The 17,012-nt window shown below is 41.2% G+C and overlaps 1 gene segment (V, D, J or C); it reads right to left on the bottom strand.

The window, feature by feature from the left end:
- Window positions 1–9,713: 9,713 nt before the first annotated feature.
- The window catches only part of LOC118900815, a 34,505-nt gene continuing 27,206 nt past the window's right edge, over window positions 9,714–17,012 (bottom strand). The window contains 3 exon segments of the C gene segment in view: window positions 9,714–10,257; window positions 11,800–11,835; window positions 15,647–15,976. Coding sequence covers window positions 10,115–10,257; window positions 11,800–11,835; window positions 15,647–15,976 — 509 coding nt within the window.

Raw genomic sequence — 17,012 nt, forward strand, 5'->3', positions numbered from 1 at the left:
TGAATTAGTGTTTTCATTTTCTTTGGATAAACACTCAAAGTGGAATTGCTGCATCATGTGGTACTTCCATTTTTAACTTTTTGACGAACCTCCGTACTGTTCTCCATAGTGGCTGTACCAATTTACATTCCCACCAACAGTGTAGGAGGGTTCCTCCTTACCTTTGGAACAGTTTCTCAGAACTATCTGAGAGTCTGTCTCCTGGTTTATAGTCCTCAGTAAGACAGGGAATGAACTCAACCCCCAGCTATTACTTTGTTTCTTTGTTTGTTTGTTGGTTGGTTTTCCAGTTGACAACCCCAAGAGGACTCATGCGCTACTGGTGGCTCTCTTGGGTCCCCATCACTGTCATGAGAACAAGTCCCAGCTAGTCAGCTGCAGGATGAAGTCCCACCTGGAACAGAGCTGATTCATCCCAGCCCAGACCACCATGATAAGGTCACATATTGGTCAGCTGATGGGTTGGCTGGGGCCTGGCTGGTCAACAGCTAAATCTGGCCCAGATCAGCAGAACAGCTTAGCTGACCCATGGGCTTTTGAGAATTCTTGATTATTGTTTTAAGCCACTATGCATTTGGGATGTTTGTTATACAGCTTTATTATGCAATAGAAAGATAGATAGATAGATGGATATAGATAGGTAGAAAGATAATATATCAACACATAAGGAGAAAAGAAATACATATTATTCATTTATTATATAAAATATATTCATATACTAAATAAACATGTAACAATATATAAATATACAGTTTGCAACAATATGTATATAAATATGCATATCTCTAATTTTCTTTCTCCCTCTCCTCTCTCTCACACACACACACACACACACAATATTACCTCTATTTCTGTATATCTATATCTATGTGTATATCACACTCTATGTGGCCACATATATTCCTCTGTCTCTAGAGCTCTGTCATTCTTTCTCTCCCTTTATCTCCACTTCTCTCTTACTGTATATTTCTCTGTCTCTCCATCTCTGTCTCTGGTGTCTACCCCTCTCTCTTTCTCCATCTCACTATATTTATATGAAAATCTCTCTCTACTCCTTTTTTCTCGATATTAATCTTCCTTCTTCTCTCTCTATTTCCATCGCCTTATCCCTCTGTTTCTCTTTATGTCTTTTTATTTATCTCTTTTATTATCTCTCTCTCCTTCTCATTACAGAGATCTATACTTCTCTGTGTATATTTCTCTCCTCACCAACTCTTCTTATCTCTCTATGCCACTGTCTCAGTCATTCTCTCTTTTCCTCTCATTCCCACTCTGCCCTTCATCCCTCTTTCCCTGACTTCCTAACGCTAATTTCTATTGCTATCAGTGTCTCGAAATAGCTTCCTCTCCCTTTTCCACTTAACCTCTCTCCTCCATCTCTCCCTTTCTATCTCATCATCTTTGCTGGGCTCCACAGGCCTGTGGGATGTAAGCCTGGGCTTCTGGTCTGCTGGCTACAATAGAAGAATGAGTCCAAGCTCACAAATATAAATTCACTTCTTTGGCTTCTCCTGACAATTGTACCTGTCACATATGAAGAGATCAGAATTATTATGGTCATGTTAGGAGACTTGTCAAAACATTGCTGCCTTGGGGAGAAGGTTACAGCATCCAGGCTATGTTTACATTTCAATTTCAGCTACCGGTGTTGCTTGGCAGCAATATGGGAAACAGTTTATCATGAAATATTAGAATTTTCTCATGACCTCTAAATGGGTGTCTGTCTCTGTCTATAGTTTTGTGACCATTTTACAGATGAAACAGAGGCGTAGGGAGGTTAAGTAACTTACTTAAGCTTGCCTAGGGAATAAAGACACGGCAAGAATTTGAACCAAGTTAGCCAGTCTCCAGAGCCTGTGCCCTAAGTAACCCGCTGGGCTGTTTGTGATTCAGCAATTAATTTCTGTCCTCTTTGGGATGTTGCATTTGATATATAATGTGATATTGTTATACTTCCTACTTGTGTTCAGTTTTGTGCTTCCTGCTTAAAAAGTACATTATTTTGATTCCATTAAGTTACTTTCACTAACTTCTAGCACCCTCTCTTGGCCATTTAGAATTAATTTTTGTGTTTGGAGGTAAGGAAATAAATTTTGATTTGACTATCCACAGTTGTCACAGAAACATTTGTTGAAAAGGCCACATTTTCCCCAATGAATTGACTTAGCACGTTTGTAAACAACAGTTGACCATAAATATAAGAGTTTGTTTCTGCGCTTAGCTCTCTTGCAGTGACCTGCGTGCAAGGAGAGCACATTGAAAGACTCACTCCAGCCTAGATGGAAAGGCCCCTAACATGGATATGTTAGCTCATGTGTAGCAAAACTAAAGGGAATTGACTCTTGGATTCATATTTTCCACTTGCAAATGCCCCCTGCACCAGACTAGTTTATAGAGAGGACTGCTTAACTCAAAATCACCTTAAAATGATGCTCAAATGGAGGAGAGAGTACACCTGAACCAGGATGAGAAGAAGACATCAGAACTAGACAATTGTTCCAAATGCCAAACCTGACCCGTGTTTTCTTAATTTATTGGAGTTTTGCATAGAATCAAATGTTCTTCTATCATGAGAGCGAGCTATGAGATTTTAGAAATCAATCCAACTCTTGGGCTTGTGGTTGATTACCCACCTGCAGTACTTACGTTAACCTTGGTGGATTTCTCCTCTCCAAGGCTTTGATTGGATGGCCCTCGGAAAATTTATTTTAAAAGAAAGAAGTTATAGCTCTGTTCAGGGCACTATTGATATTACGAGATGGGATGCCCTCACTTGGCTGATCAATAATATCTGCTTTGACACTGACCATAAATATGAATATTCTTGAACGGCTACTCAAGCTCAACCAGAACAAAGATCTGACTCTCAATCAAAAACTTGGGACTTCCCTGGTGGCCCAGTGGTTAAGACTCTGTGCTTCCACTGCAGGGGGCATGGGTTCCATCCCTGGTTGGGGAACTAAGATCCCATATACTGCATGATGCAGGGGGGAAAAAAAAAAAAACCGTAACCTTCCCATTTTATTAGGAGGAAACCTCCCACAATTATGGGATGGATTTATATGGTTAACACCAAGCTATGGTCATTTAAGTTGAAAAGTTCCCTTATGTTGGGAACAATTAAACCATACTAAGGATAATCAGCCTAAGAACACTAGGTAATTGGGCTGGGTGCCTTATGAACAATGTCAATATATCATTACCCTTAGAGATAGCAATGTACGACAGAATGGCTCAGAGGACTGGAGATATACTGGGTTGCCCCTAAGAGAACTCAATGGATTTGAGGAACCAATTAATGGCCTTGGCTTCTTCCAGGATGCATAGGAAGATGTACCCTGGGACTCCTGTGGACTCAAGGTCACTTGGAGGCCAATTTAGATATGGCCCCAGAAAATTTACCATTGGTATAAGCCAAGTGATCTGTATGGCTCAAGTGATCTGTAATTCGGTGGTGTGACCTCTTAGCAGCCATCTTTGCACCTGCAGGAGGATCAGAGTTGGTAAGTGGCCATATGGAAACGTTAACAAAATTCACTCAGCAGGCCATAAATGACAGCAATCAGGCTATTAACCTACTGAACTCTTTCTCTATGATGAGAAAAGTGGTATTACAAAATCGAATGGTTTTCAATACCCTTACGGCATCTCGGGAGGCACCAATGCCATAATTCAAACTGAATGCTGCTTTTTCACACCAGATGAATCCTCTAAGATAACACATTGAAGAGCCCACGTAAAAAATCAGATTTCTTCCTTAAGTGATCCACTCCCCAGGCTTGATGACCCCTTAAAAAACTGGTTTGGTGTTAGAAGCTCTTGGCTTGAATATTTGGTTAACCCTATTAATGCTACCAGCTATATCACTTCATTCTGCCTTTTTTACAAGATTGTTGCATTACCAGATGTGTGACTGAGCCGCCGATAAAACTAACGGTGACTGGGAGACTTGAAAGGATTGAACAAATATATAGTTTTTTATGAGATCAATGATTGTGATAGTGTAACTCTAGGTATGGGAAGAAGTCACAAGAGGGAATCATTCCCTGGACCATAACAGACTAGTAAGACAGGTGATCTAGAGACTTTTGGCTACCATTAATAGGGTCTATTGCAGTAATAGCACTTTGATTGGCCTATCAATGAAATCCTGGCTTGACCTAGGAATGAGCATTCCTAGCACCATTGGACAAAATGATCACGAAATGCCTGCATCCCAAACCTTGGTGCAATTTATGACCATGAGGGGGCACTGCCAACTCAAGAATGCCATTCACCTTCTGGCTCTGCTAGGATTGAGTCATTAGCAACTGCAGTCCCAGACTTTTAACACACCCTGAAAAGAGTCCAGGGTAGAGATCAGGAATGAGGTACTCTATGCACTGGGAAAGCTAGCAGAACAGACCTTTAGATAGTTAAATATTTTCAGGAAAAAAAATTTTGAACCCAAAATTTTGAAAAAATTTTGAATTTTTTACATTGTTACATACTTAGTAAAGCACTAAAGCCAATAACTAAGAGCTGATTCTCGTGACCAGCGGCAACCTTCTACCCTGATGTGTGCTTGATTGTATGCACCCCTTCAGCAAAGTCACAGATATACTGACCTCCCTCCCCTCCCCTGCAGAACAGTTTCTCAGAGCTACTGAGAGTCAGCCTCCCAGGCTATGGTCCTCAGTAAGACACTGAATAAACTCAACTTATCTTGTGCATTTTTTTCCAGTTGACAACTACAAGAGGCCTAATGCACTTTTGCTGGCTTTCTTGGATGCCCACTGTTGTCACGAGAACAAGTCCCAGCTGGTCAGTGTGTGACTTGAATGTGCCGTGAGGTCAGAATGTGAGAGCAAAAACCTTGGTCTCAGCAATAGAGCCACGCTTCCCTCTGGGACTGGATGGATGGAGTCCAGGGTCTGGACCCCCTCTCTGGTCCCTGCTGGGTGGGGTGGGCGGGGGACACCTGTTCTTCATGCTGACATTGCTGAGCAGTCCTCTGCTCATTTACCCGTCACACTGTCATCTGATGTTAGTGCCTCTAGTAAGCCTTGCTCAGGATGACTCTGAAGTCATCTTGTCCCTTTAGGGGGACTTACGTGACATTCAATTGCACAGGTGAACCCAGGGCTTCCATGACTCTGTTCTCTGTCACCCACATCTGCACTCTGTCCATGTCACTGGGTTTAGGGGGATCGGATCTTGTGTCACCCCATCTATACTGAGAAAATGAAACCAAAAAGTACCAGCCTCAGTAAATCACAGATCATGGAAGAGCATGGGTGGTTGGTGGAATGTCAGGCATTATCTTAGTGCTGCAAGGAGTCCTGTCTGCTCTGTCCTCCAGAACAGGGTCAGGAGCGTGGACGGAGGAGCAGCATCTGAATATTCTGGGCGTAAGTTTCCCAACTCACATAGGAGCTAATTGGAGGAACTGCATACAGAAATAATGGGGAACCCAGACCCACAGCCTAGGAGTATGTTTGATAACAATCACATGCGTGTGTAGAAGGATATTTTCTTCCATTGGCTGTTGCCCTTTGAAAGTGAGCAAAGTTGGTTGTGGTTTAACTGTTCTTATTTCCTTGTGACACCCCATCTACCCCTTGCACAGTCCCAACCAGCAGGGGCCGGTTTGACTTTGAGCATTTTCCACGAATCAACCACATTCGACAGAGCACGCAAACAAAAGAAGCCTGAGAAAATGAAACACCACCAGCCATACCAGCGCCCTCCTGCCACTCACGCTGTCACCTTCACCACCACCGCCCTCCCGTCTCCGCACCTCTCAGGCCAGGGCAGCCCAGGGCTAGTTGGGAAAGGAAGTTGCTGAGAAGTTGGAAACCACAGGAAACACTGCCCAGCAGTGCCCTGGCAGTGAAGTCAGCTGCACAAAACTTGCAGTGATTTGCAGGTTTCCCCTCTTGGCTTCTATGCTTTACCAATGCAGAAATAGTTCCAAATCTGTAAGAGGAGGGCCATGTATCTGGGCTAAAGAGGTTTGATCAATTTCAGGAGAATCAAGGAGTTGATCTAAATTAGATTTCACCTTTCTGGTATCTGGTTGCTCTTTTTTTCTTTCCAAAAGGGAATTTCTACTTCCTTTCTCAAAGAACCTGTTTAGCAGATACTAAAAGTTGATGATTAACAAACAAACAAACAAAAAAGAGCTTTCCAATTTTAAATGATACATTGGTTTATTTCTGATATATAAAAGGTTTTACTTTAAAAGGAGTCATTAGAGGAACTTCCCTGGTGGCGCAGTGGTTAAGACTCCACCTGCCAGCGCAGGGGACACGGGTTCGAGCCCTGGTCCGGGAAGATCCCACATGCCGCGGAGCAACTAAGCCCGTGCGCCACAACTACTGAGCCCGCGTGCCACAACTACTGAAGCCCGCGCACCTAGAGCTTGTGCTCCGCAACAAGAGAAGCCACCTCAATGAGAAGCCCACGCACAGCAATGAAGAGTAGCCCCTGCTCACTGCAACTAGAAAAAGCCCACGCACAGCAACGATGACCCAATGCAGCCAAAAATAAATAAATAAACAAACAAATAAATAAATACATTTATTTTAAAAAATAAAAATATAAAAGGAGTCATTAGAGAAAATAGAAAAATATACAAGTTTTTTTTCACCCACCTATCATGCATCAAACATTTTGTTTTATGCCTGTGCCTAGAGAAATACACAGACACACATATAAATGAGCATCTTACTTGTTAGTATTATTACTCAATAGAAAAAATGATCAAAGGACATGAACAAATATTGCACAGAAAAAGAAATATAAATAGACTTTGCCTATATGAAGAGTTGTTTATCCTCACTAGTCAGAGAAAAGCAAATTAAAACCACGAGGAGATACTATCTTTCAACTGTCGGATCAGCAAAATCCTGACCTTTGACAGCACTCTCCTGGGATTCACCTACATTGTGGTACAATTGCAGACCTGGCCCACGTGGATTCTGGCACTACTCCTTTTTTAACCTTGGGCATTTTTCCCAGTCTCTCTGGGACCTAGTCTTTCCATTAGTGAAATGAACATCATACTTGAAACAAGCAAACTGCCTACAGAATTCCTGATGCTTACTAAGTGGTCGGCACATGCTGTTATTCAAAACGACAAACAAAAGTAAGAAAGCAAACAGAAAATTAGCCTAACAGAGCATGACAAAGATCATGCACTTACCCCGACAAGTTTTCATGGCTAACGAAAATGTGGAGTTTCTAGCCTTTCGGCTGAATTAGGTCATCTTGGTATAGTCCCTCCGGTTGTCTCTTATTACTCAGAATTGCTAATTGACAGTTATATAGGATTTTGATTTTTTTAAAAAAGGGGAAATCAAGTATTACTTAACCGTAGGCTGCTTGATTGACAGAATTTCATTCGAAGAGTGAAGTTGAAGAGAGAAAGAATTCCAAAACAGTGAGAATTCATAATGGGGAAAACTTTGAGAATTATTCTCTGACTTTTCCCTTTTTTATAGTTGAGAAGTGTATGGAGTGCTCTAGTTCTATAAAGTCTATTGAGCCTTGAATGTTTTAATGTGGAACTATACAAATCTTCACCTAACTTTTGCATTGCACACCTGTGGATGCATCCTTTTGCTCTGATATTTATTTCATCCAACAAAGTCTCCTGGACTTTAGTCACAGAAATCCTGTTAGTAGGTGGGAAGTTGGCATTAACCTCTTCCCAGCCTAGGGGCAATGAAAGGAAATGTGGACAGGGAAAGAGGCAGTTGGCTTTACCACTTCTTAGCCTGAGAAGGAAAATTTCCTGTTTTAATTGAAAGTAAAAGTAACCTGTTTCTATTCTAGCAGCAACTAACGTAGAAGTTAAGAGCAGAGCTCCAGTATCCAGACTGCTGGTGTTCAAATTCCCAGCTCTGTTTCTTATTAGCTGTTTTACTTTGGGGACCCTCCTTAGACCTCTCTGCCTCAGTTTCCCCATCTATAGAAAAGATTGAATTGCACATGTCTTATAGGCTTCTTGTGAGAATTAAATAAGTTAATAGGTACCTAGACCAGTACCAGAAAGCAATATTCCAGCATTTGCTATTATTGCTTCATTAGGATGTTAGTCATTAAATTTGTAAATTGCTCTGGAAATCTGAAAGTATTTAACTTGAACACTTTCTTATAAAGATGGATAAACTAGGCAACATTACGTGGTCAAGAAGAAATGACACAGCTGGTTAAAACAAACCAAGTAACCGAGGCTCTAACAACAGGGGTGTGATGTGGAACCTCTGGTCCAGGGTTCCTCCCCCAATACCACATGGCAGCAGCTCTGTAGTGGAAAAGGACTGGACCAAAAGGATGTATGTCTTCCTCCCACCTCAGAAATGCACCTGGACACATAAGAGGCTTCCACAGGGAGATTCTGAGGACCTCAGGGCCTCTTGAGTCTAGGGGAGGAGCTGTGGTGTCAGGATGCTCAGAACACCATCCACTGTCCTGCTCTGCCTGAGAATCTCAGTCCAATTCATTACACCCCCCAAAAGGGCAGTTACAAATCTAGACACACTCACAGAGTAAGGCAGGATTTCCATGGTGTTGACAACGAAGGGAGCAGCTATGGTGATTCCAGAGTATGTACATGAGGAGAAGACAGGTGCACTCACAAGTCCTTTAGAAATTTCTCACTGATGCCTTGAAGGATGTCTTTAGTAAAGAAGCAGTGCATGTTTTGTTTTCTTTTCATTTGTTTTGCTTTGTTTTCCCAGTTGAAAGTGTGTTGGGAAAGCTAAAAGATACGAGGTAACAAAATACAGGCTCTGAGATCAGAGAGACCTGGTTCTAAATGACTCTTACTTACAAAATAGTGGTGATGGGCAGATAACTTCATCTCTTCTATCTGTAAACTGTGGGCTACAACTGTTCCTTCCTCCAAGGGCTCTTAGAGGATTAATGGGTTTACCTGGTGAACAGTAGAAACTGAGTCCCTGTTTCATCCACATCTAACCCATCTGCAGGGAATGAGATTAGAGATGACTCTTGGTGGTTCGGTGTATGTGTGGAATCTACTATTTTTACAGCAGAGCTACCAACAGTAGATGCTAATGTTGCTGAGGTCTCGCATGGACCAAGCATCATTAACTCATCTAATCCGTATGCTCCAGGAGACAGGGCGCTGTAACGTCATTACACAGAGGATGGCACTGAGAGTTCAAATAGCTGCCTGAGGTCGCACAGATACTAATACAGACCCAGGCTTCAAACCCAAGTTCTCAGGGCTCAGAGTCTCTGTGCTTCACCCTGCACCCGATGCCCCTCTGGTGTCGGTGCAGTTCTCACAGGGTTAATGCGAGGATCAGGAGTCAGTGCCTGTGAGACACTAGTACAGATCTGAGCACACACAGTGCAGGTCACGCTGGCTATTACACTGTCATCACAGGAACATCCCAAACCAATGAGTCTGAATCCGGTGACCTTTGAAAGAGAAGGAACCCAGGCACCTCTGTTTGGCGGTGGGTCCCGTGGGAGCCAGTGTCCCAAAGAAAGCACCATAACCAACATCTCAGGGAAAGACTCAGAAATGCGGTGTGACCATGATTACAACCAGCGCTGGATGTGATAGCTCAGTTGTCATGCTGTTTCTTACCTTGGTTAGATTTCATGAAATTAAAATACACAGACAAAAGTGGACTTTTGATTTTTTTTTTTATTTTTTGTGTCTCTTATGAAAATCCAAGGACAGGAGTCAAGTGGCAAAGCTGGCGGCCCCAGGGTGGGTGGCAGGGAGGGTGGGGGCCGTGGTCTGGGTGGAGGCACTGAGGGAGGAGAGGGGAGCTGCCCGCTGTGCGCCCTCAGGAGGCACGAGGACTCGGGGGCAGGAGGAGCTGGTGCGGTTGTGGGGACAGTGGTGGGAGAGGCTCCCCTGGGCCAGCCCTGGGCCCTGCCCCCGAGTGATGGCAGAATTCCCTGTCACGGAGTCAAACTGTCTGCTTGCCCAGTGCTTTGAAAAGCCCTTACACAATAATGGCACACAGAAGAATACGCATGTGAACTGACATAACCCAAACCCAGAAAGGAAGCCCAGCTAGATCCTCAGCAGACACTTTCAGAGACAAGAGATGATGAAGGAAAGGTGACCCCTTTGTGGTCCCCTCTGTCACGAGCTCTTCCCATGGCCACAGACGGCTGTTCTCCTACACACACAGAAGGCGATGATGACAAAATAGACCGAGCTCTTGAGGAGGAGAAGGAGGTAGGTGTAGTAGGCACTGGTGTTCATGAGCTGCAGCTGCAGGGAATCTAGGAGAAGTCATCTTGGTTAGTTTCAGCTGTTCTTTTGAGAGGATAAAACACAGTGATGGGGGAACGCGTCGCAGCTAGAAGCATCAATGAGATTCCTATGAGAGGTACAAATCAGGGAAACCTGCTGGTGTTCACAGTGGGGTGGTTGGGGGCTTAGTAAAGAGAACATTGCACAAAATGGAATAAACTGTTTAATCCAAATTCTCTGAAACTTTAGGATCTCATGCCTCAGTCACCTGTATTTTCTTTCACATCTCTCACTGTGGCTAGGATGTTATTAGGTAATGGCACTTCCTCTCCTATCAAGGTTTCGAAGACATATATGATGTCAAGAAATAATTGCCAACAATGATGACGGGCCTGACTTGGCTCCTCAATGGACCACAAGGCTGAGTCCATTCCTGAGGAAATTTCCCTTTTCCACGCTTCATCTTCATAGAGTCAGAACTCCAGAATCACCAGCACTTGGTGTGGAAAGGGATCTCAGGAAGTGATGTGCTCATAACTCAATGCCTTCAGTCAGGTCAGGTGTTAGCTGAGTTCCAGGCCCCCTGATACTGGGAACGGAAGAAGGACCAGCAGGGCCAGAGCCAGTGCTTCTAAATTCACTTAGAACCTTCATGTAGGGAGAAAGGGCCACCAACTAGTACTGATTCTGTGCCAGCTAAATGGATACCCTATGGGAGATATTCCACATATGTGACCTTATGTCTGCAATAACTGAGTAGGGTGTAATTGTTCCCTATTGGCAGATGACGACTGTAGTCCTCAGAAAATGTAAGGAATTTACCCATATTCATGCAACTAGTAGTGAAAGAACTGGGGTTAAAGTCCAGTCTGTGATAGCGGAAGCCCAGGCTCTTACACCCCTGCCCACTCGGTCTCAGGGCTTTGGCTTTGGGATTCTTGCTCTATATTTATATCTTAGAGGAGGGATAGAGAACTGAGTAAGTGTATGAACCGATGATTCAGATGAGCTGGGTTGACTCCCCAGATAGAGCTGTGTGGCTTCGTACAAGGGACTTAACTAATTGTAGCTCATTGCCCTCATCTGTAAAGTGAGGGGAAAATATTGTATCACCTCCTAGGAGTATTATAAGGAGTAAACAGAATAGGCAGGCAAGACACAGCACAACACCTGGGTATACGAAGCTCTCGGTAAGTGTCAGTTCATGTATTAGCTACTAGCAAGGGCTAAAACTTAAAAAAAAAAAATCTACAAACAACTTGATATCACGTTTCCCTAGTCATTAGAAACACAAGCCACACAAGTGGAGGAAATCCACTGTTGAAATAATTCAGAACCTATCACTGCACCCCCTAATTTAGAGTCATGTCACACCAAAACCAGCATTTACTGTGTTAAGATGACTCCTAGGAAATGATGATAGATTTACTTAAAATATCACATCTATTTCTGCAGCATCCAGGCATTCTGGTTTTTCTACCTTAAACCAAGGAAGTTCAAAAGTTAAATTTATCCAGAGGAAAAAAATGTGCTGTAGCATGACATAAAGGCAAACCTAGACAAAAACTTACCACTTCTTTTTTTCACGCAGGCATGTGTAGTGACCTCTACAAGAAATAAGAGCAAGTATTAGTGTATTGTTTATATCCATTATTTGACAGTGTGCATCACTGTGTGTGTCTCTGGATAGACAGACTGATAGAATCTGCTGAGAGAGGAGAGAATCATTAAAAATAAGAGCCCTACAATCTGGGAATAGATGGTCTGATTCAATGTAATTCAGTAGATCTAGTTCATATACTGTTTTCTGTATCCAAGGATGTTCAAGTTCATGAAGGGTGCATTTTTGTTCTTCTTTATTACAACTGGAGGGTAATATCCAAGATCATCTTGGTTTCCTTCTGTGTTCGCCTCTCCTACGCCCCAAAGTGTTCAGGAAATACTGTCAGAAGACAAATCGTCAGAAAAAGCGGCTGCTCTACATCTTCAGCGCCCACTGCTGACATGAAGGGATGCTCCCAAAATGTATGCATCCAATCCCAGAATCTACAACAGAATCTCATGTTTGAAGGAGTCTGGCTTAGGTAAATTTCCCATCAAAAAAAAAAAAGCAGTCAAACCTTTCCAAATCACACATACCCCCAGTATCCCCAACTCATGTACGTGATTTTCTGCAGTTGTGGAGTTTGTGGACGTCAGGATAACAATATAAATGAGGCTAATAGCTAGTGAGTGATTATTACTGTGCCAGGTACTTGCTTAAATACTTCATATGCATTATCTCCTTTAACTCCCCAGTGACACTGGAGTGAGTTGTATTTGGGGGTATTCCACGGTACAAAAGAGGAATAAAGATTAGAGGATAAGTCATATCAGTGATGACAGAGTGCATTCAAAGGATGGTCATGGGGGATTAAATGAGATAGAGTAGGTGGGAAGAACTTTGTAAAAAATAATCCATAGAAATACAGAGAAATTAATGTATAGAGAGACAACATAATTCCACCATGGTGGACACTGAAAACGTCTTCTTTTCCAGAGATCTTAATTATTCTTAACAAATGAAATATTTATTACAGGAGCTCAGCATTTCAGTTCAATTCTTTCCAGGATAGAGAGATAGACCAAATCATATTTCTAGTTAATATGATAACCTGAGGTGAAGGTTGTATTTATCTACAATGAAAAAAAAAAGGCAAACATCCATGCAAAAACAAAATTTCTTTAAAAAAAATAATAGACTGTTGGATGGAGGAAATCAGAGACACAGAAGTTGTTTGGTTTACCCTTTTTCTCCTACATTCATACAAAAACAAAATTTCTTAAAAAAATAATAGACTGTTGGATGGAGGAAATCAGAGACACAGAGGTTGTTTGGTTTATCCTTTTTCTCCTAGATGTGCTTTTGTACATATGATATGGTTCTAGTTTATGATATGGTTCAGGGAGACCTCTATTTGGTTTGCTCTAAAAAATGGGTTCAAGGTACAAGTATCCCCTATTTTTCAAAAGTTTACGCCACTTCGCTTTTACGAAAGACCTACATTCGTACCTGTTTTTGCTAACAGAAAGAAATCTGAAGAGGATTTTCACTTTTACGAGAAAAGGCTAAAAGCAAAAATAGCATTTAGTGCTTGTTTTGCAGCCAGCCATGATAGAGGCAGCGGGCACTCCAGCAACAAGGACAGCACCGCCAAGGGACTACATCAGCATTTCAGCATCAAGCTGCCATAGCTCTGAACTGTATCTGTGAGCATCTGTGCCTTATCTCCATTTACTTTGCGCATCTGTTAGCAAGATCTGCCTTAAGATGATTGCTTCTTCGCTTTATGCCTTTCAGCTTAGGAAAGGTTTCATAGGAACAATCTACTTTCAGGTAGAGGGTAAACCTGTGTTACTTTGGGGTAAATCCCAAGAAGGAAAATGTTAGTACACTCATGTTAGGTGTTAAAATATACTGAAGAACTGACTTTAATATGTCTTAAAAACCTCTTTCTTTTCCTTTCAGCGAATTTATTTATTATAAGATAAATAAAAATCACTTATCACCATACATTGATTGAGGTAAAAACAATAGCATAAAAAGTTTTCATCATAAAATTTGTGTGAATACCCTAAGTTCTCTTCCTCAATCAAGAACTTGGACCAGATTACTTTTATGAGCCTTCAAGATCACTTCATTGATTTGTGCTTCCATGTTATATTTTTATCTTTCATTAAGACAACAAAAACAACAACCAACAAAAACTTCTATGAAACAGCATTAGGAATTTAGTGTAGAATGACATTGACAGAAATGCCCTCATTCGCTTTGTTGCACTGAGAAGCCCATGGGAGACATTTATTTCAGAAATTAAGTGCCAAGTAAAACACATTATGAACTGGAACTTCTCTCCTTTATGATCATCATCACCATGGAACTTATCATTCTTGTTTTTCCCTGATCACTAGCAAAATCAAAACCTAATAGGACCTTTACACCCAAGGTTATGTTAAACTTACACTTTGCGTATTTGCTTCCCCTCTGTTTCTTAGCTGTAGAAATAGAAATTTAGGGTTGTTTTTGTAATCTTACTCTAGTTAGTTTGAGAAAAGCATATCAATAAATACAACGAATGCATGAATAAATACATCAGTGTTATGGTTTGGAAAGCAAGCGTTTTCACTGACGTTATTTCATTTGCTCTTTATCGCAGCCCCAGGACAAAGCCAAGGCAAGTGCTCCAATATAATTTGATCATTGGATGAACTCACGATCTGAGAAGATAAAGACTTGCTTCAGAAATTCAGACTGCTACACACCAAAATCTCTGCACAGTTTTGTTTTATGCTTGGTTGCCACTGCTTAAAAAGTTTTCCTAACCACACAGAAAATAACTGATACAAAATGATTTCTTCTGATGGGCACTCTGGGTCCTTTGGTCTGTTAGGTGAATACTCAGGTCATTAAGTCACGAGTCCAGTGAGTTACAGGACCACTGCCAGGGCCAAGGTACAGCCAGCCCTCTGCCCGCACTGTGTGGATATGTAAAGCATCTGCATCAAAGGGACTCCTTTGGGACATCATGCCTGAATCATGAGAGACCCTGAGTGATTAGGAAGTGAGTATATTCTCTTTACTGTAGTGCACCCTCCTGGGACAGTAATTCACCCGAATGTGTTCATCCACACATCCCTCCAGGCCTGGCACGTGCTAGGGCTGCAATAAAAGTTTCTTGAGAGGCATTTACCAATGGCAAGAAATACATTCATTATGTAAAATGGGAGTAAGCCTGTACACTTTAGGCTCACCCAATCTTCAATTGCAAAATTTTAGCTTAAGTGGTAGATAAAACACAAACCTCAAAAACCTAAGACCATAATAAACATGTAGCAGCAATTATTCTACATTCTGTTGAGCCATGATCTGGCTTCCTCATATGAACACCACTTTGTCATTTAGTGACTCATTATTTCTGTGTTATACTTTGAGTAAAGTAAGAGCGAAGTGAGAGGGACTTTGCTTGCTGAGTAGAACCTTCTTGAAAGATGTGTAATTGTTCTTATTTCCTGATCAAGTAAGATCATCAAAAATGGAATCTCTCTTTGTGCATTTATTATGTGCTAAATTGACAGGTACTTTGACATGCTTTGTTTCATTTAATCTATACAGCAACCCTAAAATACATCATTGTGACCTTTATATTTCAGATGATAAGACTGAGCTGAAAAAGCTTCAGTAAACTTTTTTTTTTTTAATGTTTCAAAGCCAATACAATTTTAATTTTGTGGGGAAATAGCAGGACATTTATGCTACCATTAAATGTAACAACATTTAACAATTTATATTTGTTTTTCATTAATGCTTGATCGTAAAGGTGGGGTATTTTCTTTGAAGAAAAGAATCATGGGAGGTTATGTTTCTTAATAATCACATACCTTTGTTAATTGAAGGGAAAAGAATCTCTTGATCAATTCCTCTTTTATTATTCTCGTGTTTGACGATACAGACGTGTTCATTATCCATTGACTTTTTAGTCACGGTCAGCCAGCTGAATTTCATGTATGTATCATTAGTCTTGATGATATTTCCCTGCTGGGATTCCAGAACTATGTTGCCATTCTTTTCTTTCCAATAGACCTTAATAACATCAGGGAAAAAATTCTCGAGAAGGCAAAGATGTGTTCCAGCCTCATGGAGGTTTATTTCATCAATCGAAGGAAGAAATATAGTGGGCTTGGGAGACATGTCTACATCAAGGCTTCTATCTGTAGGGGATAATGGAATAGAATTGAAAAGAATTATTAGAGAAACATAAATAGTGTGTGGTTTGGAACAACCTAGCTTATAGTAAAAGGAAGAAAAGCTTCCATTGAATTAGTTCTCATCATGGCCTTTCATCCACAGTAGATGTCTAGGTACTTATTATTGCTCTTATTTTCAATGGGAAGAGATGATCAAGAGATTATATAACCTGTCCAAAGTCACAGCTGTTCAGGAGCAGAGGCTGGCTCGCACCTTGGCTTTGGTTCCTTCTCCACTTGCTAAGTTGGAATATGACTTAAAACTGCCCCATATCAATGCTTGGAACATTCAAGGACAAATTTATTTTCTTAAATCTCTTTTGTTCTATCATAGTGGAGCCTGTTTTAAGGGGAATGAGAGTGGGTGGTAGGGTTGGGGGAGAAGACCATGTAACTTTGATGGTCTCTCTACAGGTAAGAATCTTTGGTCACTTCTAAGCTATTTCCCTTTCCTATCCTGTGTTTTGTAACACGCTCTCTTTGGCCGGTTAATACATTCTCACGTTCTGCATCTCTGTGGAACCTCATTCTTCATTTAACTGATTCCGGAATGCACCATATTTATCTTAATTCCTAAATAAATAAATGTCAGGAGGGGGTTATCATTTTAAAAACAATATACAGTTACTTGTATTACTGGGACTCTACCTCCACCTGTATTTGACAATCTATCAAGTTGAACTTTGAGCTTCAAATGTGGGTCCCATGCTCAGTTCTGAAGTGAAGAAGTTCTCCTTGTTGATTTCTAATTTTGTACAACTTCTCAATGTCACATCTGAACCACTCTAGATTTTTGAGGAGGGCAATATTAAAGTTGCACCTCCAAAACAGTGCCTTGAGTTTAGAAGTAAAACAGCAATACTTCCAATATTTCTATTAAAATGTATTATTTTTGGAAATGCTTTTATATTTACCTTACCAAGTAATGCACTTACAGAATTTTGTTCCACTTTAGAAAATGTTCATCAAGAACACATTTTATTTTGGAATTTCATTTGAA

The sequence above is a fragment of the Balaenoptera musculus genome, chromosome 9 (assembly GCF_009873245.2).
Source record: "Balaenoptera musculus isolate JJ_BM4_2016_0621 chromosome 9, mBalMus1.pri.v3, whole genome shotgun sequence".
Classification (NCBI taxonomy): Eukaryota; Metazoa; Chordata; class Mammalia; order Artiodactyla; family Balaenopteridae; genus Balaenoptera; species Balaenoptera musculus.